Source organism: Temnothorax curvispinosus, unplaced genomic scaffold (assembly GCF_003070985.1).
Source record: "Temnothorax curvispinosus isolate PA1 unplaced genomic scaffold, ASM307098v1 QBEX01008001.1, whole genome shotgun sequence".
NCBI classification, from domain to species: Eukaryota; Metazoa; Arthropoda; class Insecta; order Hymenoptera; family Formicidae; genus Temnothorax; species Temnothorax curvispinosus.
Window position 1 is genome coordinate 182,177 of NW_020217781.1, and position 26,557 is coordinate 208,733.

General features: G+C 36.5%; 2 protein-coding genes across 3 annotated transcripts in view; one reads left to right on the forward strand and one right to left on the reverse strand.

Moving 5' to 3' along the window:
• The window catches only part of LOC112457623 (calcium uniporter protein, mitochondrial), a 60,688-nt gene that overhangs the window by 24,031 nt on the left and 10,100 nt on the right, over nt 1-26,557 (forward strand). The gene's annotated exons all lie outside the window — the stretch shown is intronic.
• LOC112457622 (protein javelin) overlaps nt 1-26,557 on the reverse strand; it is a 28,963-nt gene that overhangs the window by 1,656 nt on the left and 750 nt on the right. Inside the window, exons 2-6 of one of the 2 annotated variants that reach the window (XM_025020786.1) lie at nt 22,625-22,722; nt 4,977-5,195; nt 3,632-3,860; nt 1,928-2,731; nt 352-1,340 (exon numbers count right to left, since the gene is read on the reverse strand). In XM_025020786.1, the coding sequence (XP_024876554.1) occupies nt 352-1,340; nt 1,928-2,731; nt 3,632-3,860; nt 4,977-5,195; nt 22,625-22,704 (2,321 nt within the window). In that variant the 5' untranslated portion in view covers nt 22,705-22,722. Of the gene's footprint in view, nt 1-351; nt 1,341-1,927; nt 2,732-3,553; nt 3,861-4,976; nt 5,196-22,624; nt 22,723-26,557 lie in introns of both variants that reach the window. The other variant, XM_025020785.1, reaches the window with a different exon arrangement.

Below are 26,557 nucleotides of genomic sequence, written 5' to 3' on the forward strand. Positions count from 1 at the left end.
CGGTTAGAACTTTCACCTGTAACTTTAATGAAATTTTGCTTATACTATTATCTTAGTCGCGAATAATCAAATTGCAAGATTACTTAACACGCAGGCGTTCCAATGTAAACTTTGTCATCCATTGTTCCCTTCGTTCCCATTAAACTTAACGTTATCTCTGGCTGATCTATCTAGAGTACCATCACCTTATATTTAATTCATCCTTCAACTAACGTACTAAAAACAGTTGGCCTTATATAAGCTACCAACTGGTAGCTTATATCGTCAAAGGTATGCTTATCGTCAAAACATTCACATACGCTTCGTGAATAATAAAAGTTTCGTCGTCGACGACATTCAATATTATGCTACCTGGATTCTTCGCGTGTCTTGTCGGATATTTCGTCGTACCGACCGTCGTCGAGACTAGTCAGATCCTTTATGCTGACACTCCTCCTGGTCTTGTCGTCCCTGGTAAACTCGGCGTCTGCTATGCTTTTCTTCTTCTCGAGAGTGTTCTCGAACATGCGTCTTACGTTTCTGACGGTATCCGGATCCGGTAGCTCTTCGTCAATCAGCTCACGGTTCACCCGTATAGGTTGGTAGAAGAAGTGCTTTCGTATGGACGACTGTCGAGAGCTTTTAGCGCTACCGGCTTCGGATCGTTCGCCGTTTCTCTCGCGGTTCTCCATCTTCTTCTGGATCGCGCCGGCGATCATGCACGTGGGCTCCGCTCTGGCCAACGGCGACGATTTCCGCTCCACCGGCTCGGCGCGGACCGGCTCGATGATGACAACGTTATTGTCCATCAGCAATTCTTGGAACGAATACTCGCGCAAATACTGCATCAATCCCTCGTACGTGACATCGCCTCGGGCGGTGCTGAACATGTTCTTGCTAAACATATGCGACTTGACGATCTTGTAGCGCACGTGATCGAACTCCGGACCGTCGTCCTGGCACTCGATCGAGTCCGCGCAGCTCCTGGATCTGATGAGATTAGTGTGTGACTTTTTGCCATCGCTTGTTCTTAGCACGGTGGTATTATTGGAGTTTTCGACGTTTCTCAACGGCCGGTCGTCCTCGATACTGTCGTCCACCGATCTTCTGCGGGAATCGCTACCGGATTCGGAGCCGAGACCGAGATCCGAACTCTCCGATCTCGCCTCGAAGCCCAGGCTGCCCTTTACGACGTTGCACGCCTTGCCGAGAATGTTGGATGTCTCTTTTACGATCCTCTCGAATCTGCCCTCGTTTTGCTTATTTCGCGCTGCCTCCTTCTCGGTGCTCTTCCGCTCGAAGAAGTTTCTCGCGTTTTCCACCGTCGCCCCATTTTCCACATTTTCCGGTGTCGTAGCTTCCTGCAAAATTAATTCATCATTTACGTTTCTGCTCCATTTCCAGCCTGGAGATGTCGGTTTTTATTAATGGAAAATGTTAAGGGAGAAGATGAAGTCGTGAAATTAAAGTGCAACGACGTTACAAATTGACAACATTATAAATTACTTGGCGGAAACAAGTATTTAATCGAGTAAAAAACCACTAGGAAAATATAGATGTTAAAGTCACAGCGCAAAGTCGCAAAAACTGTTCAATATTCCATGTGCAGTGTACGTGCAAAAAGTTTAGAATCTCTGTTTTACACTTTTCTAGAGAAGATTTCACTTTAGGGAAAATTCAATCTCTATTTCTTTTGACGTTACATTTTTATGGTCTCAAAAATCATCGTTTTTTGAAAAATTGTAATGAGAAGGACCCAATCGGGGTCGAAACGTTGTGAGACGAATGAATAAATAGAAATTGGCCAGTTGGGTCGCTTAATCTCGATTATTAAAAATTGTAATGTCTGAATTGTTTTACGAACAATTATAGAAAAACGAACTGATTGACGATAAAAATGATTAAAACTTTTATTCTTATCAATACGAATATTCCATTTCATACTAACTTTCGCTTTTCTTCCATGAACTTCGTCCTCCTCGTTCGCATTGCTAATCGATTTAATTACGGAGGCATCGATACGCTCATTTGCCTCTTTCGCGATCTCTTGCGGTCTCTTATCCTTTGGCACGTCCTCGACGATAGCGTCGATTTCTATGACGGAACGCCGATGGCGTCTCCTAGTGACGTCACTGTCGACGACTTTGAGAATCTGCGGTCTTCGCGACATCTCGTTCCGGTCGGCGTTCAAAATCCAGATCGACTTGTAGTCCTCGACCTCCTCGATCTTCTGATCCTCCTCCTCGCAGGAGGTCACGAGATTGTCGACATCGGCTTCTCGATGATCGGTCTTGGATGAGGAGGAGGGCGCGTCCTTGTTCGCCGAGCTAATCTTCGAAGCTGCTCCGTAACTCTCGTCGGCCTCTCGATGCTTCCGCCGGCTCGAGTCGGTCCCCTTGGACGAGTCGAGATCCTCGCGGGCCTCTTTCTCAGGTTTGTCGTCGGCTCGAGCGGGATTATCCTCATTCACTGTATGCTCCTTACATTTCTCCTCGTCCGTAGCGTTGCTGCTCCTCGTCGGCGAGACCTCGCTCGCGCTGTTCGGCTCGTTGTACTCGAGCACTCTTAAATCCCGTAAACCGTGTACCTTCTTACGCGCGAAATTACCGTCCCTCGATGAACCGGCCTCGTTGTATCCCAGCCGTATGTTGGAGAGAGGCAGCAAATTCAGTACGTCGAAGTATTCCAATTCCCCGTCGTCTTCGAAAAGAACGCTGTCTAAGCTCCTGTGCTCCTTACGTTTGCGTTTCACCTGATAAATGGAAAAGCACATCTAAGCGCGTGCTTTTCATGCATTCTTTTGTATAGAAAGTTTTATTATCCAGATAATTTTCAGGGTAATTAATTTCCTTGTAAAATCAACTTTTTATTATAAGAAAATGTTTTTATAATAAATGCAGTGATATTTGAAAGAGTTAATTCTTGATTCAACTCACTGTCCTCTCGGTTATGAAAATAATTTTTGTTATTTGAGTTTAATGAGAGTTTGCAAGTAAGAATTCGATCGTTATTTTAATTTTACGGAACTCACAGAAAGATATTATTTTACTACCAAATTTGTGGAGAATCAATCTTTTTGTTGCCCAGTTGAAATTTAATTAAGCAGCTCTCAAATATGTAAAACGGTACTAGGAAACTTGTGGCCGAGACATAATGATCTCTATCATTTTAATTAATGTTGGTAACAAACTTCTTAATCTTGCTACATTGAGGAGTCCCGGCACGACTGATCTCAAACACGATACATCACTTCATCGAGTGAATTTTAATCAAATTAATAATTGGAAACTTCACCCCATAGCAACTTCCAATATATTATACATCATCATTACCGTATCGTAAATGAAGTTATCCATATGTAATACAGCTAATTACAAAACTATCTAATTAAACACCATGATTTGTTATTTTCTCTATGAATAATGATAACAAAGCCAGTTTTAATTGATCGAATAATCTGATGTTAATCCTCTCAATAACGAAAGCTCGAAATGAAAGATCTTTCTCTCCTGATGCACAAAGCAAATTAGTGTAGCTTTCTAATTTTTTTATCGACGAAAAATGTGTATTTCACCTGCGTATATATGCAATCAATACTCCGATTGCCTTCAATAGGCCAGTTATCTTCGACAATATCGACCAATCCGCTTACTGTATCCAAATTCTGCACGCTGCGATATCGCCTCGGAGGATCCGGCCAATCGAGAATATTCAGTCGATTAGGATCGTCGCGGTTTCTTCGCGTATGAGGCAGTGGATCTGGAAAAGACACGAGACTCGGCGGGATCGAGTGAAGGCCGCACGTCGAGCGCGAATGAAACGATTTTGCCTCGTTGAATCTCTCGTAAGAGTCCGAAAGATGCTGCTGACTCTTGGAGAGTCTGGAACAAAGTACAGATCTGTTGACCGATTGCCCCGGTGCGCGGTGGAATAAAATTTGCATTCATAAAACTCGAAAGTGTTCGTAAAATATAGGAAATATAAGTCGTGAGTAAAAAGAGCATCTGCAGACGTCTCGTGACTTCAATGACTTATTTGAGTTCATCGAATCTAATATATGCTGAGTGGAAATATTAGCTGATTAAATTATTAAAAGAAAGAATATATTGAACAGATTTTTATTTTAATCTTATTAAATTGAAAAAATAATTCTATCAAATCGGATTGCTCGTTATCAGCAATCGATTTCGAACCAGTACATTAACTCAGTTAAAAGAACGCTTTATGAACGTACAGAACTGCAGAAATTTCAATATTCCTATCTCAATTAATTATTAGAATCCCAATCACTTAAATATTGCGCGGCAAAAAATATATCTGGAATTAACAGGTTTTTTATTCGTCAATGGAAGCTATGCATCGAGTTAGATTGCTTTCAATGAACCGTAAATAGTTGACAAAGACGAAAAAGTCAGTTGTTCTCTCCATAAGTTGTGAACAACTATTTGATTTGATTTCTCAATGGGGGAGGAGATATCAACTTGGAATCGTATTTCAGCAAAGTTTTTTCGTAAAGTTCCTGTCACTTTGAGAGGAATTCTAAGTCGTTCGAGTGTTTTGTTGAGGAGCGTCGTTCGTCGCTGACCGATCGAGTTTCGATTGTGCTCGGTTGCAATTTGCTGATCGCCCTAAGCGAATAATGCGAGTTTATAGATCAAGAGATCAAATTCATCGCGCATGAAGAAATTCAACTGCTACAATTGGGCTTGTTGGTGGTTAACTGTTCGTTGTTATCTCAGTGAGATTATTATTAAGATATTCTGGAAGCCTTATTCATCAAAATAATCTTAGATATACCTCGAAAGGAACAATTCTCAAATTAGTTGACTAATGCGCTATCTAATATTAATCTTGTTGAAAGCAGCTATTAGATAGTATAGCCTTTCGAACCTTTATTATCATCTTATTTCCCGCGTAATGGTTGTTGCCTGATTAAAAAATAATCAGGTCAAGAGCGCGCTTTTGCGATCGAATCTTTCTCTTGATGACAGGCTCACCTGTCCTTGAGGGAATTCCGATCGATCAGTTTGGCCCGCGGTATCAATTGATATCTCTTGGGCAAATCGAAGGTCGACTGGCCTAGCCGAAAGTGCGCCGCCTCTCGATCTTGCCGGGAATCGTCCTCCGATATCACTGCGAGACTTCTCGTACGCTTCAGCAGCTTCCGGCGATCCTGCGTCGACTGTGCCGAGTGGGAGTCGTAGCGGCTGCCCTCTCTGCAATTAAAATCGCGCAATTGCGTGGTAACAGCTGTTTAAATCATAGGAAACGCAATCATAATAAAATCATACGACAAGTTCCTACCGGGTGCAACACGCAATTGATGTATTTTGCATTGTACAGGCTGCATCGGAGGGAGCACTTTCTCCCATTTACGGATTCTCGGGGGGGAAATTTAAGCTACTTTTACCTCGGTAACAACATTAAGTTTAGAAATGTAATTAAAAAGTTGCATAACTTAATTCGAAAGTTTTGAAAATCATCTCGTGAGCAATAGTCTTGAACTTTCACTGTAAATGTATAACGATTCTACATTCTTCAGTTAATTTCGTTTAATTAAATGCTTCGTGCGCTGATAAAAATGGAATTTTTATTCGAAGCTTAATTAAAATAGATTTAGTGTTGAAAATAAATTTAAACACTATGACTGTAATTGCTCCAAATTAAGTCTTTATTCAGGAGAAACCTATCACGAACTACCGGATGTATCCAAGACCTATTAATTAGCTTATATTGCTTGTATAATGTACACACCCCGTAGATTATTGAAATGTTCAATATATGTATTATGGATACGCAGACCCTTACATTTCTTGAATGATGAATGAATGAATAATCCTTACAAAGTAATAATGTATATTTAACAACTAATAAACCTTCGAGCATCGCCCTACGCTGCGCTGGCACAAGTTGGAGGACATAAAGTGGCGTATTAACTTTAATGGCCCGTTAATTGCCATAAGTGGCTCAGGTGAGCCGCAATTCATTAACGTGTAAATGTATTGATATGTATATTCGTCTCTTCTTTTATCGCGCGAGGAGTGAATCGTCACATCAACATCATATTATAGAAAATTATCTGCGTACAAATCAGCGAGTTGAATGAACCCAGAAAAATTTCTGTCGAGGGAAAAAGGGCATAATAGTACAATAACGAGTCTTTACGTTTACGAGAATGTCTTTCGAGTTTTTCTGCGAACGGCGAATTTCCTCGTTTTATAAAAAACAGCCATTTAAACAACCTTTTAAGATGGAATTTATCATTTGGTTTTTTTATATATATTTAAAAGATTATTATTTTAAATAATTATACTTTTTATCTTGTAGCATGACAAATCGTATTTCCAGTTATCATTTTCTTCGCCTGATGTTCGCCATGATTTACCGTATCCGACTGTGTATTTATAATGGATGCTAATTAAACACCTAATTATACTACGATATGATAACTGTGTTAGGCGTGTATCTCCTATTCCCTATTTTCATTTAACAAGTAAGTTATTTATACCGGATAATATTGTAAGTGGCTTTTTCACACATACATAATAAATACTAGAATGAGTTCGATAAATTAGTATCTAATCTACATCTAATAAACGCAAGTTCGAATTACAATTGTAAAATTAATTTTTTGCATTGCTGGACACGTACTTTTCCATATTTATTTAACGATTTTTAACCTTAGCTCGCCACATTCCAGTCCGATGGACCGCTGAACGTTTTTCGGTTTTTTTTTTTTAATTTTTACATAATAACATAATTTCCTTATAATAAGTTCAGTTTAAATTCAAATCATTTTTTTGACCTGATATTATCATAAACATCTTATTCAGAGTTTATATTTCCAATTTCTACAGTACAAGCTTAAAAATATTAATTAGAATGAAAATGACAATGCGACAAAGTCGAGCTGTCTCACGGACTAAAGTGTGGCGAATTAAAGACTCGAAAATAAGCTATAGGGTTAAGTTCACCTTAGAAATGTTAAAAGAATAGACCATTTAATTTTTAGAAATTTATTTTCTGAAAATTGGTTCAAAAAACATTATAAGTTGAATTGTACACAGATACATTTCTATGTTAGAGATTTTTGTTATGATATAAAACAAGATCTAAAAATTTGCGTCTTTCCAGTAAAATTGCTTTTATTACTCGAAGTGCGGAATTAAATCGCTCGCCTTGCTCCCATTTACTCCAGAAAATGTAGCAAAACTGCGAATTTTTCGCCGGTGACGCTTACGTGCTAAAATAAAACGGAAACTATGTTCGCTATTTTTACATTATATTTCTCATTTTCTAGTTATATCACACAATGCTTTTAATCCCAGTTTTGAAAACAAATTCTTATCGTTCTTTTCTGAAAATAATAACGTAAAAATTAAACTTTGTATGGAAAAGTAATTTATAAGTTGATAAATTAAAATATTCTAGTTAAACTTCAATACTTAAACGCTAACATTATACGATCGAGGTTCAAAGTTTGAACAAGAATGCCGAAATTACAATATTATCATTTTTTAAATATTTTTCTTGATTAAAGAGAGGACATTACGCAAAGCTTATTTAATATGAAATCAAAGATCGTTATGGCTAATTTGCTTGTCTAACTGTTTAAGTATGCTTATAAAAAGAATACTGTACGTGTGTATAATCAATCTTTTTAATCAATAGTGGATTAAAATTCACGCGCCATTTCATTACTCGGCCATGCTAATTACAAACACTAGAATCAAGATGTGTAATTATCCTCGCTCCTCTATATATACGCTGACAAGATATTTAATTGATGTTAACAGAAACATGTTGGCAAAACGCAGAAACAGAAAAGCGCGTGTGAAAATCTCTTTCGAAGAATCTTGCATTATGACATAAGACGCGAAATAAAAATGAAAGATATGAATCTGCCGTCGCATGCATATCTTTTTAGATTCCGAAAATCTTTTACGAATATCGCGATATGTAGTGGCATGCCTACGTACATTTATGTACATCGTGTGCGGTTTTTTCCATTTGAACATCCGTGAACATACTGAAAAGACGGACGTGTCCTTTCGGCCGACTGCCCGTCTTAACGAACGTGAATCCTTGAAGTCCGAATGCAAACGGCGTATCGTCGTCTCATTGTGTTCGTCTATAAGCACGGCGGCTGGTTACGTAAGATTATCACGAGTTATCTCGGGTAACTTTGCACGCCTTTTCAATGCATACATATGCAGATCGGTCTCAGGTGACTACTTTTTTCTTCTGGTTTCTTTTTCTTTACATAAGTTTTACACGTCACTGCGTCAAAGTTTGACTTTTTCATTAATAGGCTCGTGGAAATGTTTCATAGAATTGATCGGTTTAACAGAACAGAGCGAGCCTGTTAACAACACGAGATTTTTATTATCGCGTTAATTATAGGATATAATTTTAGGATTTCTCGCGAGTTTTGAAACGCTTTTTATTCACGCCTGAAAGTTTCCTTGTTTCCTACGCTATGACGTAATCGCTTACTCTAGTAGCTTTATTTCCTTTCGTGTCTTGACGAGCAAAAGATGATCGGTTATCATTAAGGTGTGTGATAGAACACGCTCAAATTGTGACCAATCAGCTTATCTTGTTACTCTAATTACTCGATGACGCTTGTAAATCGGAAACTATGCTGCATGCGCTCGCAAAGATCGGGGAGGACTGTAATTGCCCCAATTTGAAACGGCGAACAATTAATATCCAACCATGTCGATCTAATTTTTTTTGCACGGAAACGAGAATATTCCAACTGTACACTCAGAGAAATAAATAATCGGAAAATTGGTTCAAAAATTAATAAATGGATAATCCGATACTTTTAAGCGGAATTATAAAAGCCGATCAAGATTAGAATAATGTCCAATCAATGATAGCCGGATATTACTTATTGATAATTGATCGGCTTTTTAATTATTCCGATTGAAAGTGTCGGATTGTCCGTTTGTTGATTTTTGAACGAATTGTCCGATCATTTGGACCTGGATTTTTCTCTCAGTGTACAATCAAGTTATCAAGATTAATGTTGTTTGAATATGCATGAGGCATTAAAATATCGATTATGCGCGCAAGAATATTATGTCGTCAATCTGGTGGAAAAATGGTAATCGTAGCTATCGTCCTTTATAAAATCATACAATATAAAATGCTCTCGCTGGAAGGAAAATAACATTTTCTTAAGTAGAATAAACCTATTTCTGACGTATAATATCAAGGGAGAGAACAAATATCACTTTGTTGAAGCGAGCTGAATTTCGCTTTTGATGTGGTACATCAAAAATGGAACAATTCCACAGTGCAACAGTACTGCAGGCTACGCTCGTATCAAAGTTTCTGAATATGATATATGTCTATATACATAGCAAGCAGGGAAAAAAATAAAAATGCTATATTATGCGCATATATATAAACGTTAAAATATATGTATTTCAATATTTCTGCACATCAGACGTTTATTCTGTGTGCGAGACATGACGAAATTAAAACCAGTCGTGATTTCCGGTCAATAATGGTCTCTATATGGTTGCACCTGTATTCAGGTAGCACCGCGCAAAGAAAAGACAGGGCTTTTTGCACGTAGTGAAACGCGACGGGAATATCCTACGTGACCGGGCCGGAAGAAGTTCCGCAGCGTGAACAGTCGATGGTTAACATCCGACCGACGACGAAGTCGGTTGTCTCCGTAAGACTTCACGGGTCGAGGCGCACCGTCTTATATCGCGGCATTTATAAAATAAAACTGCGCAATAAAAAGATACATAATCCCGCGTTTTTTAAAAGACCTACATTAACCCACGTATAGGAAAATTGAGTGGAATAATTTATGCCATAAATTAGAATGTATAGCAATTGCTTCCGCCCTTGCGAAATTTCTATCACAGAGTACATATAACGTAATGTTCTTCTCGAAATATATACATATAATGATTTTTCAAATTAATAGGTTCATGTAAATGTAAATTTGAAATAAAAGAAAAATTACTGTTTACTTCCAAAACAATATCTTTAATTTGTTTTTCTTTCTGTTGTTGCGCTTCAATTGGAAAAGTTCACGTTAAAGTAACATTTCCTCCGCTTTCCAGGCATTCAACATCGTCGAGTCGAAATTGCGAACTTAACGAAGAAAAATCGTACTGATAATACCGGAGATAGAAGAAGTAAATCTGAATTGCCGGTGTATTTATGGAACACACAAAGAACAGCTCGAGTGAGTCACCGTACAGATCTTTTTTATCCGTACCTAAATAAGAAACATCGCAGCCTTGATCCTCAGCGGTTCGTGTCTCTGGACGCCGCTGACGAAAACAATGATTATGCAATTTCACGTAACCCAGATACCATGAACAAGGTCCACCACCATGACGAGCTTAATTCATTAAAATTGGGGTCAAGATTAGGTAAAGTCATCAGCGAAATGTAGAATTTTTCCTTTTAAATAACGCGTAGACTTCTTTCTTTGAACGGTAATCTTATTTAAAACAAAACAAAATTTTTTAGTTGAAAATTAATAATTAAAAAACTCAAATGAAGTATCAGATCGCCAAGTTATCGATTTTGCATTCTTTCTCGCGTCGAGCATCGTGTGGTCACACAAGGTATCTCTACTTGACACACATGCCGTGAAAGACACCTGATACCGTTGACGCACGCGATATAACATTAGATAAATTAATCCAGATAACTCACGGATTTCCAAATGACCCTTAAACAGCTGAGAACAACGAGAACAGCGGTGAAACATGAGCTGACGCTGCCGATAACGATAAATTGTTGTTTCTCGCACGTAGGCCGATATGAGATTCGGTCCTCGAGGTGATCGATGGTTCCGGATAAGTTCGATTAAGGTCAGCCCCGTTTACCGATACGGGAAAAATTCGAAACCCGAGAAAAGATTCGGCACACTCACGATTGCGCGGAATCGCGCCGGATGCTAAGTTTCGGCACTCGCTGGACCAAATCGAGAGCGGCGATTGTTAATCTCGCGCGCGAGATGCTCTTACTATCAACGCGCCGGTGCTCGGGGTCTTCACTTTCTCGTTTGCGCACCGACTGGCGAAGAAATATTGTTGCACCTGATCGCCACCGTGCCACCTGTTCCCGCCGGTATACCTATCCACGTAGTGGGAGTAGGATGTACTTCAGCCAGACAATGACGTCGCTGATCCTCGGGAATACAATCGTGGTATAACAGTATAGTCACGCGGATAAGTTGCAGGCATCGGAAATAAACCGCGAATTAAAGCTTACGTAACAGATTTTGATATGTACGAGAAACTATAATAAAGGGAACTGATCGTATATTCATGTATAATAAATTTTATTCTTGTTTGATTCACATAAAAAATGTATTTTATACCTCAGCGCTTTAAATTTATTATATCATTACCTTTAAAGCAATTTAATATAATTTAACGGCTCATTATGAATTATTAATTTTCATTGTTACTCAGCGTTAATTTAAAAATGATTATTATAATGAGATTATATTATAATAATATGTCATAAAATTAATAAATTATGCTGATTGAAGTGTTACCTGTTATGAAATTATTAAAATAATTATGATTCTAAGCATGATGAATGACACATCGATACCATTATTGAAGACTACGAGTCTTGAAAGACTAATTATGTTATAGGTACACGCATTTAAAAAGATTAGATGTCAATGACCATGTGCTAGATTTGACAAGGATTTTATTAGATATGCGATACAACCACTGAATTATTTATTAAGTAACATGTGCGATTGTCGATTAAATAGACACAATTTTACAAAATTCAATTCAATTTAATATATCTATATTCTGCAAAAATACATATTAATCTCTTGGTTTCGCAAAATTGTATAAATTTTATTAATTTTATATTTTTTTAAGGGTATTAAATTATAATAATAACAGTTACGTTTTTATGACATTTACATTTTTATATTTATATATAAATTTCGATATATCAAGAGCATTAGAGCACTATCTTTCTTACTGCATTTAAATTTCAGTACAATATCTAAATGCGCAAGGCATAAAAAATTGCGTTTTAAACATTACCATTCGCTCGCAGAGAAATGAGAATCTTTCCACGACAGCTTTATCTTTGCCATTCTAAATTGCTGAAACATTCTTCAACGATTCACTTTACTACGTCGGAGTGAATCTTTTCGATTCAGAAAGGGCTAAATAATCCTCGAAAATGATAGAGTGCGGTATTCCAAGTTACAAGAGATTTCAAGTACTTTATCTTAAGTGCTTCGTGTTGGAAGTTCGCGCGTAGATGCTTTCAAGGAATCCTTTGAGAATATCTCCTTCGTTATCCTTCGTTATCCACGAGGTTATCACTTTTCTTCCGCGGAAATACCTTTCTTGCGTACGGAGTTCAGTTTGCCATTCGCCGGAGGCTTAACCTACGACATTGTATCAAGGTCCTGATATACCAAGCAGAACGGCGTTCTATATCTGACGCAAAATGGAAAGAAATTTTTCTTACAAGACAACATGCGTCAATCAGGGAATTAATACAAATTTTTAAAAATTCTGTTGTATCTGAGAATAATTCAAGCATGATACCATGGAGAAGATAATTAAAATAGAGATACAAAGATAAAGGTGTACCTAATTTAAGTACGATTCCTTTACACAGCTATCTATTTTATTCTGCATTCAAAAAGGTAACTTATTAAAAAGTTTTTATATGCCACTTCTACTATTGAAGCAACTACCGTAAATGAGTACACGAATATTCATGAGAGAATATTTAAATGTTAAGGACTTCCATTTTTCATTTTAAAGTCTTTTCTTTTTACTTATAACTTTTTTCTGGTAGTTATTCTCATTATAATAGTTATAATGAGTATTTATAAGTATCTGCATTTATAATTATACTATCTGCATTTATAATAATACTATCTGCAGTATTGCTAGAATGTGATATTTATTAGATTATGCACACTTTGTATTTATGTATTATGTTTTATAGTATTACATATTATTCCTGCAATATTATTTTAAGTGTAATACATTTGTACGTTTCAACAATTTGAAGTAAGAGCGATTGGGTTTTCCGAATCACGGTTGGTAAAATAATACGAAATTTTGTATTTTATCGGCATATTCTATAATATATCGCATTGCAGTAATTTTAATCAATTATTGAAAGTAATTTACTTGTTACAACAATCAAAGTACATGTTGAGAAACGGGATTACAACGGAGGTACGGAAGTTTGATAGTCTTCCGACCATTACTTCTCATGGTTAATGCGGGCCTCTCGTGATCCACCAAAGTTATCTTCAATTAACACCAAGTAGGAACATCATCATAGAAAGACGCAAGCAAACTTAGATAATTAACTAGGAATACGACAGTGGGTTACCATCTCTATCTTCTACGCTAACATATTACATTTCAAACATATTCATTTTAACGTATTCCATCCAAAACGTTAAATGTAAATGGCAAATTTTTGTACGAAAAAAGAGCTTATCTTTTTTAAATGTCACTTGTTGAGTTTTACATTGTTGTTGATCGTTCAAATGAAACTGCAGTTAAAATTTCTTGCTTCATATATCAATGTATAACAAATGAAAATAAATGATGCGGAATAAAGTGATAGAAGTTGATACCGCAGAATAACACGAGGTTTTATTGTGGACTATTTATCGGTGCTCACTTTCTATCGCAATTTTCTTTTGAGAGAAACGAGAACATCCTGATGACAGGATTCTGTTCTGTTTCGAGTCGAACTAACGCGTCGCGTAAAACCGCGAAGAAGAAAGTAACCCTAACACTTAGCCTAGGAAATGCTTGCACACGCAATTGCGGGATACCGGATAGCTATCTTGGACAGTTGAACTTCTTGCCTTTTTTTCTTTCATTTGGATTCATTTGGACTCCCATTTCACCGCGCGTTTCTCCGTGGATTTTTTTGGTCATTTAATCCTTTCCTGAAGATATCACGTACTAAAATTGCGATAAATGTATATTAGGACACTAAACATTTTTTTTGTATTAGCATTTACATACATAATTAATACATATTGTTTAATATTATAAATATGTAATTTTTGTTTCATATTGCAATTAAAGTTATTTTTATTATCTTCAGTCTTAAATCTATACTAAATAATTTTTTTTATGTTAAATGTATCTTTAGATAAAAATGAAAAAAGAAAAGAGATTTATATATTCTAGATTTATATATATCTCAGACACATACAATTACTTTACTTTATTTATTTTAAGTTTGGTTTACTCAGAGCTCGCTGTGGTTTCAGATAGACTCTCTCTAGGGATCTCTGGATGATGGATTAAGAATCTTTGCACTAGCCGAGTAGAAAAGGATATATTGGATTCGAATCGCACGGACTTTCAATCGAAGTCCCATCATCAAATCGAAGAATTGCGGCACGTTGCCTTCGAGTTTCATTAACTTTGAGAACAGATTATGGAAAATCGATTATTTCTTTCCGAGAACGGAACAAGTATTGAATATCAAACGTTCGGAAAATTCAGCTTTTACCGCGCGTAAGTCTTCTAAGAACAAAGTTCCGATATGAAAACCGCTTTGGAAAAGTCTGACGATCTTTAAAGTCGAGAACACGAAAGTGGATAAAATTTCTATGTTCTTTTACACTGTTAAATTCATAGTGTCATTATACTCAATTTGAATCATTTTTAACCATTCCTATTAGGTCGCCACTGCTGCTAAATATGTCGTTAATTTAACTAATAGCGAATTCGGTTGGACGCACCAGTGCGCACATTAAAGTCATTGTACACTGATTTAATCTCTAATAAATCTTAAAGTAAATGTGCAAATATTTTAACTGATAAATTGCCCAATACATATTTTACCAAATGGTATAATAAAGAATATTGAGGATTTCGTGACTTAAGATGTTTATGTTAAACCCTATACTTTATGTTGATTTGTCTACGACGGCTTTAATGTGCACTGAGTGCGCACTGGTGCGTCCAACCAAATTCGTTATAAAACAATGTTAATTTAACTAAACTAACGGAGTTGAAATAATATTGTTTTGTGTTAAAATAATAAATGTCGACATACATGGTAATTAAAAATAACAAAATGTTTTTTAATTCAAGGGATATTGGTTTGCATTTAAATTTTATCCTTTAATATTTAACAGTGTACACTTTATACAATCAAGCCGTTAGGTAACAATAATCTTTCTCCAATCACTTGCTATTATCGAAGAATATATTACCTAAGGCGTGGTGCATTTACGAATATTCGAAATCACTTAAAATCATATTTCTACATTTTATCGATCGTAATAGCGGTTCCTAGACCGTTCAATATCGATTAGACCTCAACACAAAGTTCAAGGAACATTGCTTCTTTGAATATAAACAGCTGAGCACTTAATTAAGTTTAACATAAATAAAAGTAAGAGCCAAGTAAAAAGTATTGTTTATATTCATAAACGGACGATACGAATCTACGTGTGCGGCATATTCGTGGAGATCCGATCATACTTTTGAGCACGGAACGGTTATAATAGAGCTGGCATGTAATTTTAACGATGCAGCATTCGAGTGGCGTTTTAGCGTATCGCACGCTTTCTCCGACAGTTTAATGTAACGCTCACTTTTTTCGTGTTTCTCTTAATGAGCGATTTTCATGGAATTTAGAAGAACAATAATTCGAGAAATATATAATGTGTTTTTTTATCTTTGAAGCATGCGAATTAAATCGGCCAATATGTCTTCGGAGACAATTAACGTTAATAAAATACAATATAAAGTAAAGTAGGACGGTGTATAAAGCGAGAACAGAATAGAGAATGAAACGCGTAATTCAGCAAAACTTTTAGCCGCACCGGAAAACGAAACCTAAAGTTTCCCCGAGGAAATTTAAAGTATATACATGCGCGACACTGCCCTAGAATTTTGAAACGTATTTAGATGTCCAGAAGTCTTAACTAACTAAAACTTTTAAAACTCGTTGCTCTCATGTTTGAAATAGAAGCTTGGTTAACAATTTCAGTACTATACGTAATTACGTAATAACAAAATTTCGCGGAAAAACTTTTTTACGGGAAAAATCAACTTGAAATATTTTCCGCGCGTTGATTATGTGGCACCGTATGAATACAAACAACGAGATGCAATCAGCTATGCAAATGGTAGAAGATTGTTTTCTTGTTTTGCTTTCGTCATAAATACCTGAAACAGTGTACACAACAATTTCCTGAGTGTCCTTTCCGGCTCGAGGACGCATTCAGTAAAGGATAGAAATATCACGTCGCACAGGATACGCGCTCACAATAGAACTGGGGATCGAACGACATCCTCGGTTTGACGTTGAATGCAGCCGATATGCAACTGGGGTATCAAGTCGGAAAAAAGGCGCAAATAACCGCACTATTCCATCCCCTCTGTGTGGTTTTCGACCGATGAATCATATAAGGTTGTCGGGGGAACCACTTCACCCCCCGTGTGAAACAAAATGTGTATACTGGATACAATTGAATGGAGTGCGCACGAGTGACCCTCCGAGTTCACCTGCCTTCGTTCTTTGACTCACCTGGTCGCAGTGATTCGTGCACTGCGCAGAGAGTTGCACGAGAAGCACAATAGGTTTTTTCTTTTAACTGATGTTTTAATTCTAGAATGTTTTCAAATCTTGCGTTACGGAAATTATCCGATTTTCTTTGACGTACAATTTTATTTAAGTCGCGTAAAAATAACAATCGTATTCCGATACGTGCTTCTTGTAACTGAATTATATATGAGACTAGAGTGTTACAATTATAATATATCAAACGTTAATATAATCTACCGTTGAAAACAAATCCGTCGGAAAATAAAAGGACAATTTTTTGCGCTATGATTATCAAATCTTTAACTGTGCGAAAAAATGTGTTACCTATTTATAATATACATTTCGAGCGACATCATTATCGATAATTATTTTGTTTCTCAGCATTCTTTCTGGTTTTGAATGTTGCAATCAATAATTATAATGTATGTAGAAACAGTCACGAATGTAATAATCGCGTTCGACGGTAAAACTTTCGCACGTGAAATGATCCTCACCGATCTTCGCTGTTTTTCATTGTTCTTCCGGTTCTCATCGTTTTCACCCGCGACTGATCCGTGGAATTTCCACAAGACACCTCGAGAACCGATAATGGACTAACCGATGTAGTACGCACGATGGAATCAATTAAGCTTGATTACCCGAAACGTCGTTAGAGATTCCGCGCGGCCGACGATCCGCACTTTATCGCGAGAGAACTACGGAGAAATTGATGCTTGCACCAGGAACGCGGCGTGAAAGCGAATAGTAATGCGAAGTGATACCTATGTAATTTAATCGGTCATTGACACCTACAAAATTTCGAGTTACCTGATTCACTTTCCACTGACTATGATCGAGGAATACTAATGCAACTCTCAAGGAACATTAAATTTTACGGTCTTCGCGATAATATAATTTGCCCCTGTCTTTCTCCATTTATGCGTTTTTTAGTCTACTTGTCGATTTTCTTTTAATAGCAAAATTTTATTAAATTGTTAATAATCTTTCGATTAAGTGATTAAAAAAGAAAATCCTCCGAATCCCTAGAAATAATTAGAACAATTTTCTTTGCTATAATGTTGTAAAAAAGTAAACCGCGATAAGTCTTCAGAGAAATATTTCTATTGTTAGTGAAGAATTGTAGTCTCCCTTAATACTTGGCGTCTACATATTTTCCATCCAGTAATTTATATATGCAAGCAGAGCAGTTTTCGAAACTAGGTCTTGGATGGACCAAGAACGATCCAAGAATTGCTCTTACCCAATGTTGCCATCGATTTTAATGCTTCAAGGATGGTTGCCTCCTTTACGTAACGTTACGCTCGTCGTGGAAAAAAAACATCGCCCGTGTAATAAAGTTATTATTACATAAGCGAGAGAATCTCCGCGAGGCCAATCGCAAATTGTATCTTAAGTCGAAGGCATAACAGAGTCGGCGACTCCATCAATCATATACAGAGCCTCGGTGTTGACGAACGCTCGCGTCAGCATCTCGTTAGAACAATTTGGCGCGGGAGCTAAACTTTAACAAGCGTACTTCAATTTCGTGAATTGACAACGAATCGTATACACGTCATGCGTTTGTTAAATAAGACGGAAAAGTAGAGCCGATTTATTCCGTGGTTTGCATGATTTTTCCCGCTGCTACAGAAAGGTCAGGAAACGAGGCCACGAACCGACAGGAAGTTACACAATAGAGAGCACGTTCCTATTCTCACAAGGGAAATTCTCTATATATATAGTATATATATGCTGATAATTTTTTTTAATGAGGACTCGATTCTTTCATTATACCGATCGACGAGTTTCCTCTCATTTCACAGGATGTACGTAAAAGTCATATTTTTCCGTTCGACAGTGAATTACGAAAGTAGAGCTCATTGCAAAAGGTGTCGGAGTATGCTTAAGGAACAAGCCTTCGTCGTCTGCGTTATAACGTAGGATTACAAGCCTGTTCCTTTCCTCAGATGAACGCGAAATTGCGCGTATGTTGGCAAATCGCCACGCTAATGCGACCACGTCGCTTTAAACGTATGGACGCTGTGCTGCTCGGCAAGCAGAATTTGTCGACGGACGATTTGCAGTAAAAACTAAGACAAACGAGACAACGCCCAGAATAATCCAGCGATATTTGACGACGACGACAGTTGTCATTACGAACTTTATTTTTTCCTGATAAACTACACAGAAAAAAAAAAGAAGTGTTAAATCAAGACTTATATTCTTGTATATAGGTATAAGCAACTAGAATCTATAATCTTGAAATGAGATATAAATTGCGTTAAACGAAGAAAATTTGTTTGAATGAAGGTATTTATATAGTTTAATAAAAAAAAGTTGAAATTCTTATAAGAGTATAGTTTCTTACTTATATACAAGAATATAAGTCTTGATTTAACACTTCTTTTTTTTCTGTGTAAGTTTATATCGTAGACTGATTGCGTTATGACGCGCTACAATCAATCATTGCGATACCGAATGAAAAACTTATCGGATCAGCGTAAATTTTCATTTAATTTCCCGCGGCATCTGTTATTTGCAACAAATCAAGAGACCAGAAAACGTAATTTATTTATTGCATCTCTGAATTCAAAAACTATATTGTTAAAAACTCAGCATTAGCGTTCTTTGGATATTAGCTTCTTTTAATAATACGGATATAATTGTTTAAATGTTGCGTGAAAAATACACAGAGAGAACGGTTTCTTTGGATTTAGTAATTCTATTTGTTTGATTGAAATTTCTTTCATTGAAACAACATATGCTTAGACGAAATATTATTTTTTTGAATGAAAAAATTTGTGTTTTTATTTAAGAAAACTATTATTTAACGGAAAAAAACACTATTATTTGAAGTAATATCTTCCAAACAAATAATATATTATGTGGTTACAATAAATGTAATTAGCGTTTTCACCGCTAGGCGGCTGCTAAACTCGTAAGTCAAATTCGACCAGAGACCGTATATAAGGCCCCACAATAAAAGCGTCTATCACTCGCAGTTGTACACATCATTGGAATCTATCACACCGGTCACTTGAGTGATGGAGATATGACAATTATTTATTATTTATTTATTTATATACGTAGCAGTCAACCGACTACTACATATATCATATATAAATAAATAAATAATAAATAAATGTTTAAGACATTTTTTATAAAACATTGATATTTAAATAAAACAATAGTATTATTAAAGCAATAGAGAATATGTTTTTCGTTTCAAACAATTTTTTTACTTAAGACAAAGATATATTCTTTGCAAAATCAAACAAATGCATTTTGTAGTTTAAACACTGATTCGGTTGGACTATTCCAATGCATAAATTTCTTTAGATTTAAGAAAATTTATTAAATCTAAAGAAACATTTCTCTCTGTGTATGTATTGGTTAAATTTTAAAATATATTCAAATTTTATATACAAATTAAAAGAGAAATATTTATACAAAGTCCTTTGACAAAACTTTTTGAAATATTATGCTGAATAACTAAGCTCATTTTGGGAGAATTTCTGATATGTAGTATGACCTATTTAGTGCGAAGAGTTAAGCCGCAGATAACGAACGGAATTTCATGCCATTATTAATACCCACAACCGTGAAACTGTTTTCATGCGTGTTTCGCTATAACTCGTTACTTAAAAATTTCAATTTAAAACATTTCCCGCCAATGTAATAAAATAAATTATTAATAAAAATGTGACGGTATATTGCGTAATAAATTCGAAAAGTTCACCGAAAAAAGGCTGTATAAAAAATACTTTCGCGTTCTATAAAATTCTCATATTTCGTATATATTTCAACATTTCAACATTTTTATATTTTTATGAATTTTTTATTCCCATATTTCTATATTTTTATGACATTTTCGTTATTAAAGAGTGTTAAAGACGCCAAAAGGCGATAGGATTAAGTAAACAAAATAAATCTAAACATCCTAAAAACTGATTAATGAAATTATGAACGAAATATGCAACTGCAGCCACTAATACAGCCTTTTCAAAATGAACATCTCTATATGGGCCGATTTCACAGTCTCCGATTAACTTGATCCTCCGATTAAACTCACTCTACATCTCTTTCTAACTGTCCCCCTTAGAAAGAGACGAAGAGTGAGTTTAATCGGAGGATCAAGTTAATCAGAGACTGTGAAATCGGCCCTATCTAAATGCGATCTACCTCGAAGTCCCGACATCACGGTCGACGAACTCCATCGTCACCTGACAGTAGACAATCTTGACGACGTACATCGCGGTCCAAGCCGCTGATGGCGGCACTTCGCACTGACGACACTCCGCGCCGCCGGCTCTCTCCGCGTTTGCGAGAGTGATTTCCGATGTGCAGGAGACACACGCGGCTTGTCAGAGCCCTTTGTGTCGTATGACATGCACGTGTGCGTATGTACCGCGGGAGAGAGAAGCGGGGAGAAAGGGTTGGAAAAGGAGGGAAATAGAGAGACCAAGAGAGAGAGAGATACTCGGACGTGAAGACGGATATCCGGTGTTCCGCTACTACGATCACGCTACGACGCATGCTGCGGCGCGGGTCTCGCGCTAATTAGCGATACCTCGGTGTACCGCGCGGTTTGTTTGACACGAATCGATCCCCGTCGAACGGTTGCCTAATATTCGCTTCGATGAATACCGTCCATAAATCAACATTATTATATATTATGTATAAAGGAGCTTTATTTCAAAATTAATTATTACACATCCGATCTTTCTCCCGCATAATATCATAATATATCGATATTATTATATGCATTTATCTGGAAACATGTTCCTGAAACGTAACGCTTTAATATTATGATTAGTCATGCGTTGTACACGTTACCCGTTCCATCAGTTACCTTATAATCTAGCCCTTAATTAATGGAAATCTGATGCGGAGAGAGGCAAATACGATAATCTGGGAACACAACTAGTGTTTGTATCTATCTAGGAGATATCCCGCGAGAGTTTAGCTCCGAAATAGATTTTGTCACCGAAGGTCTGTTTCAACAAGATGCGCCGCATTCATCAAATTTGCATGAGGCATTTTAACCAAATTACCGAAACATATTTGCGAAATTGTTATTTGCGGCGTTAGCTTTTATGACGAAGATTAACCTTGTATATCTGGTTATACGACACACTATTTTCCTGAATTATGTACACTTGTTTTAATTTTCACGAGATTTAATTAGAACGGCGTATGCAGCGTAATTGGCAAGTATTATTTGTAACTGGATAATGTTGCAAGATGCTAACGCGCGCGCGCGCGCATAAAACTTTATTTGTTTCTCAAAATAAAACGGGAACTCGCGCGGCTAGCGTTTTTCTCCCCCTCTCTCTTTTTATAGAAATGAACGCTCAGACATTTAGACGAAGTCGCGTAATTAGACCACAACCGTATTAATAAGCGTTGCCTGACCGGCGTGGCAATACGGCAGTAATTAGCTATTAACCATTACTAATTGTGACGCATCGTTTCGAGAAACCGCGAGGCGAACGGGACTCCGGAGCCTCAAAGCGGAGAAGCTCGGAGCAGCACGTGCGAAATTCCCCCGGTGATCTTTTAAATTATTCGTGGCAACCTTGTCCCAGTAAACTATTTTATCTCGGTTTATCCAATTCCAGAAAATTTCCGAAGGAAAGCCACATTTATCGCTTACCTATACTAAATCCAACACACAGATACAACCATAATTATCGCAAAATTTCGTTGAATAAGAACGAATCCGCAGATGAGACTTTTGCGAGGAAGATCACCTTGTAATTGCTAAAACTTTTCCGATATGCTCGCACAATTGGCAAACGTCGGTTTATACCTATAGAGAAATATTCCACGACGCAGTCGTTAAATTAAAGCACCTTCATCAGCCTCCACCCGGTACAAAGTCGGAGGACAATTAATTGAATAATGTAATATAAAGTTTTATCAAATTCTGTGTTAGTAAACTTTGTTACTTCGGAGGGTAAAATCGACCTTTTCCGAAGCTTGCCCCGAGGCCTTATGCCTCGAGTGTCTACATCGCTTGCACGTCTCGCGTTATAATATAGCGACAGCGAACGCTTTCCGCGTGCATTATTGAGAATCTGCTACTCACCGATGGCACTTCTGCCGCTGTCGCTCCTGCACCCATAACGCCTCGCCAAGATTATGAGTCCCGCTCTGCACACCGCCCATGGTCGACCGCGAAGAGACCTGAATAGAAATTTACGTTTAATGGCAGAGCGATGTCGTGCAAATGGCACGCTGGTATTTCGTTGTTACACATCTTATAAACGTTCAAAACATTGCGATGATTGCGCTTGTCGTGCGGCGGTGCGAGTATCTTTTCATTTACGCGGTCTAGTTGGAAAACGATAAATTCCAGTTGAGAACAGAATGCACCGGAAAATACGCGATAAAGTCAAGCATTATTAATGGCAGCACGGATTATTATTTGTCTACAATCGATTATTGTTTTTTGGTCGACACCTGTACTTAGCGCTCGCGAGTTGGCGATAAATATTGGATGAACATATCAATGGAGGGGGGGGGGGGAATCTGTAATGAAATATGTTCGATACGGATCATTACGAACTTCGGTAATAGCTTCGTAGCGCAAAAACTGCGAGCAAGAAGTGATATCATTTATAACACACTTAGAACTACACCAAGAGTGCTAGCAGTAAGAGTTTTCAAAGTTCTTGCTGCTAGTGTTAAAGATTCAAAAGTGTAATTACTGTAAAATAAATGTACGCGAGGTTCTTAGAGCGTGATTAATGACGCCTCGAATCACTTATCACAATTTAGGGGCCCCGTTAGAAATTTATGACATATTACTATTACACGTCTAAGTTCTAGCTTCTTTGGCGCGAGTAACAAAGGATGCGCATTTGTTAGTCCCCAATTTACGTTCAGCGTATAATTATGTGATGCGCAATCAGTATAGCAAAACGTAATTGGTTAGTATAACAAGCGTAATCAGTCAGTTTCATACGTCTTTAAACAAAGCGGACACCAGGCAAAACGATATGATGTAAGGCCGATTCTTTTTCTGCGCTGTTTATCTACGTAATAGCATAGCCGGTAAGCGCATAGGCAAGGACGTGAAAGGCGCTTAAAGGCACATTGTCAACCTTGTTTTCAAACATATTTAGAACTCGCTCGGGCACGAATAGCAGGGCTATTCAATTTTCACCGAAAGACTGAGCACGGTGGAATTTCACGTTGAAAACACATGCTCCCTTGCGGTGCATGCATCTCAGAAAGGCATGGAATATTTTAAAAAGGCTCGAAAGAAGTAAAATGAAAGGCCTGCCTGCTGCACGCGTGGCGCGGACGAAAAAGTATTTGCCCCTGCTCCTACTCTCATCTATCTCGCTCTTGTTACGTAGCTCCGCATAAAATTTCAGTCAACGTGTTTTTTCGTACCGTGACTCGTCGCTAGATGGCGTAAGCATGCCTAGCTTTCGCGTGAATAAAATCGATCCAACAAAGGTATAAAGTCGAGGTAGCACTGCTGAACGTAATGCGAACTGAGAGATGTTCCATCGTTAACTTTTTCGAGAAAAGGTCATTACCATTATGGGTTTGACCTAATAAAACTAATAAACAGAAGGAATTATTTATTCTATTAGTGATAAGATCTCATCCTATATAAGTATTCTAAAAGTCGACTTAATCAGAAATTTTTGCATCAGATTAAACGCAGTAGATATATCTGTGTGAAGATTATTTTTATATTTAATAATAATTATTTACTGAAATCAAACTTAAGTAATTTTGCAAGTAACTAAAAATTGCTAAGTAATCTTAACTTATAATAACTTCTGGATTTTTCCATGTTTAAATCATTGTTGCATTGTTTTTCAGCAAATCCAAAAATATTGTAATTAATTTAACCCTCCGTCTGTAAGCGTTTTTTTTTTGCACCTTTGGAGTGTACACGTGGGTCTGTCGTTTGACGCTTTTCCCTACCTTAAAGTATTTTTAAAAATATGAAAAATTTCACAAAACATTTGTCTACATTGTAGTTAATGATTTTATAGTTATTTTGATAAACATCGTTTATTTAATATTTTCTGGCAGACTTGCAAGTTTTACAGTTACAAATATTATTTTGGCTCCGACGCCGTGTCAGACGTTTACAGACGGAGAATTAAATCTGGAGCAACAAATTTTTGTATCTATTTTTTCCACTTTTATTTCAAATAACCATATATCATAAATCAAATATAAGAATAAAAGTAAGACAGATGTTAGGTGCAGAAAGATTTTCTGTCGAAGGCAGCATAAATTCGAAATATTTTAATCCATTATTTATATGGATGTGCGATATATGTAAGCAGAAGAGCTAGTCCAATACCTAACCGAACGATCACGTACACCCACTTCTCGCAGCTTCAAGTATCCAGAGGGAATACTCATAAATTATCCATGCATCCCATAAGCATTCGCATTACAAAAATTCGAGTTTACATAACGTCACGCTCATTTTACGCGGTGCACGTTGGCTCTCAATTAAAGTAGCAAAGTTATAATTTGCATCTCTGAATTCGCAGATAAATATTCTGCGGAACGTGAAATTTAAAAGTTAAATAAAATTAAAGTTATTAAAAAGGAAATCATTAAGCTTTTAAATTTTTGAAACTGCTATATATATATACACAGTAAAAAATAAAATGTTAATCGTAACATTTTTCAAATGTCTCAGAAAGTCCACTCTAAATTTTATGTTAAAATAACTCATTCATCGTGTGTTACTTGTTGACAAATTAGAAATGTTAATTTATTGACACTATATTTTACATTTATATGTGTTCTTTTAACTTTAAGTATAATGTAAAAATAACTTGTATAAAATGTCGATATAACACTTTGCTTCGTCTGATAATGTAACTCTTACGAAATGTATATTATACATTTTATTTTGAGTTATATTAACACATATTTTAGTAAATTTGATTATTTTATATGTCAAAGTTTACGATTATTTGAAAATTTACTTTAACTTTTGTTTATGTTAAAATAACTTTAAGACGTGTTGATTTTTTGAAATAATTATGTTAAAAGAACTCAAAATAATATTCAATTTCTAAATGACATACATAAAGTGTTAGTTATCACGTTGACATAAATATAACACATGAAAATGTTACGAAAATAATAACATAGCTGTTGTATGTTAATTTTACATTGAAATAATAGTCAAATCTTGATAACACAAGAAAATTTTAACATTTGGACGCACGATTTTTTACTGTGTATTTACAAATATAATATTATGTTTTCATATATTAAGCTTATATATAATTTTATATAAATATTTATTAAGTTTATTTATAATTTTATAAAGCTTATATGTAATTTTCATATATTAAAATATATGCAAATATGAAATTAGAATCCTTTTCTGCATGTAAGTCAACGTATTGTTTGAGAGAATCGAGAGAATGCAATATTCCTGTGATAATAATACACGCTATCGAGATATCCCAGATGTCGCCAACTGTGATTCCTTTAAGATGACATTTGATAAGGCATAATACGGCATTATGGCCAAAAGAGGAAATGAAACTGCAGCATGCCAATCATGCACACGCTAATTGTTAACAGCTTCGATCCATGCCCCAAGATTTCAGCCATCGTGATGTGCGTGATGCACGAATTATGCAGGCCCAACGAGAACGATGAAAGAATAGATAACTTCGCGCTCGATAATTTCCCAGGCATAAATCTAACTTACGCAACGTTTTGCACAAGAATATCGTTTCTTTCTTCGACCGATTCGATAAGATACATATTTCCACGTGTCTGAACGTCAGAGACTTTCTAGACGATCACCGGCGCGTAAATTTCTTCACAATTTGGTCTCTGTTGAAAGTTGAACGATAATTAAAAAAAAAGAAAAAGAATAGAAAAGCGAGCGCGCGTGTGAAAGACTTTCTTACAATTTTCCAGATAGAATTTTTCTTGCCGATTTTTTAAATTAAAATGAGATAAATAAAATCGCGAGAATTATTATTAAAAGTATCTTATTCATATGAAAAGT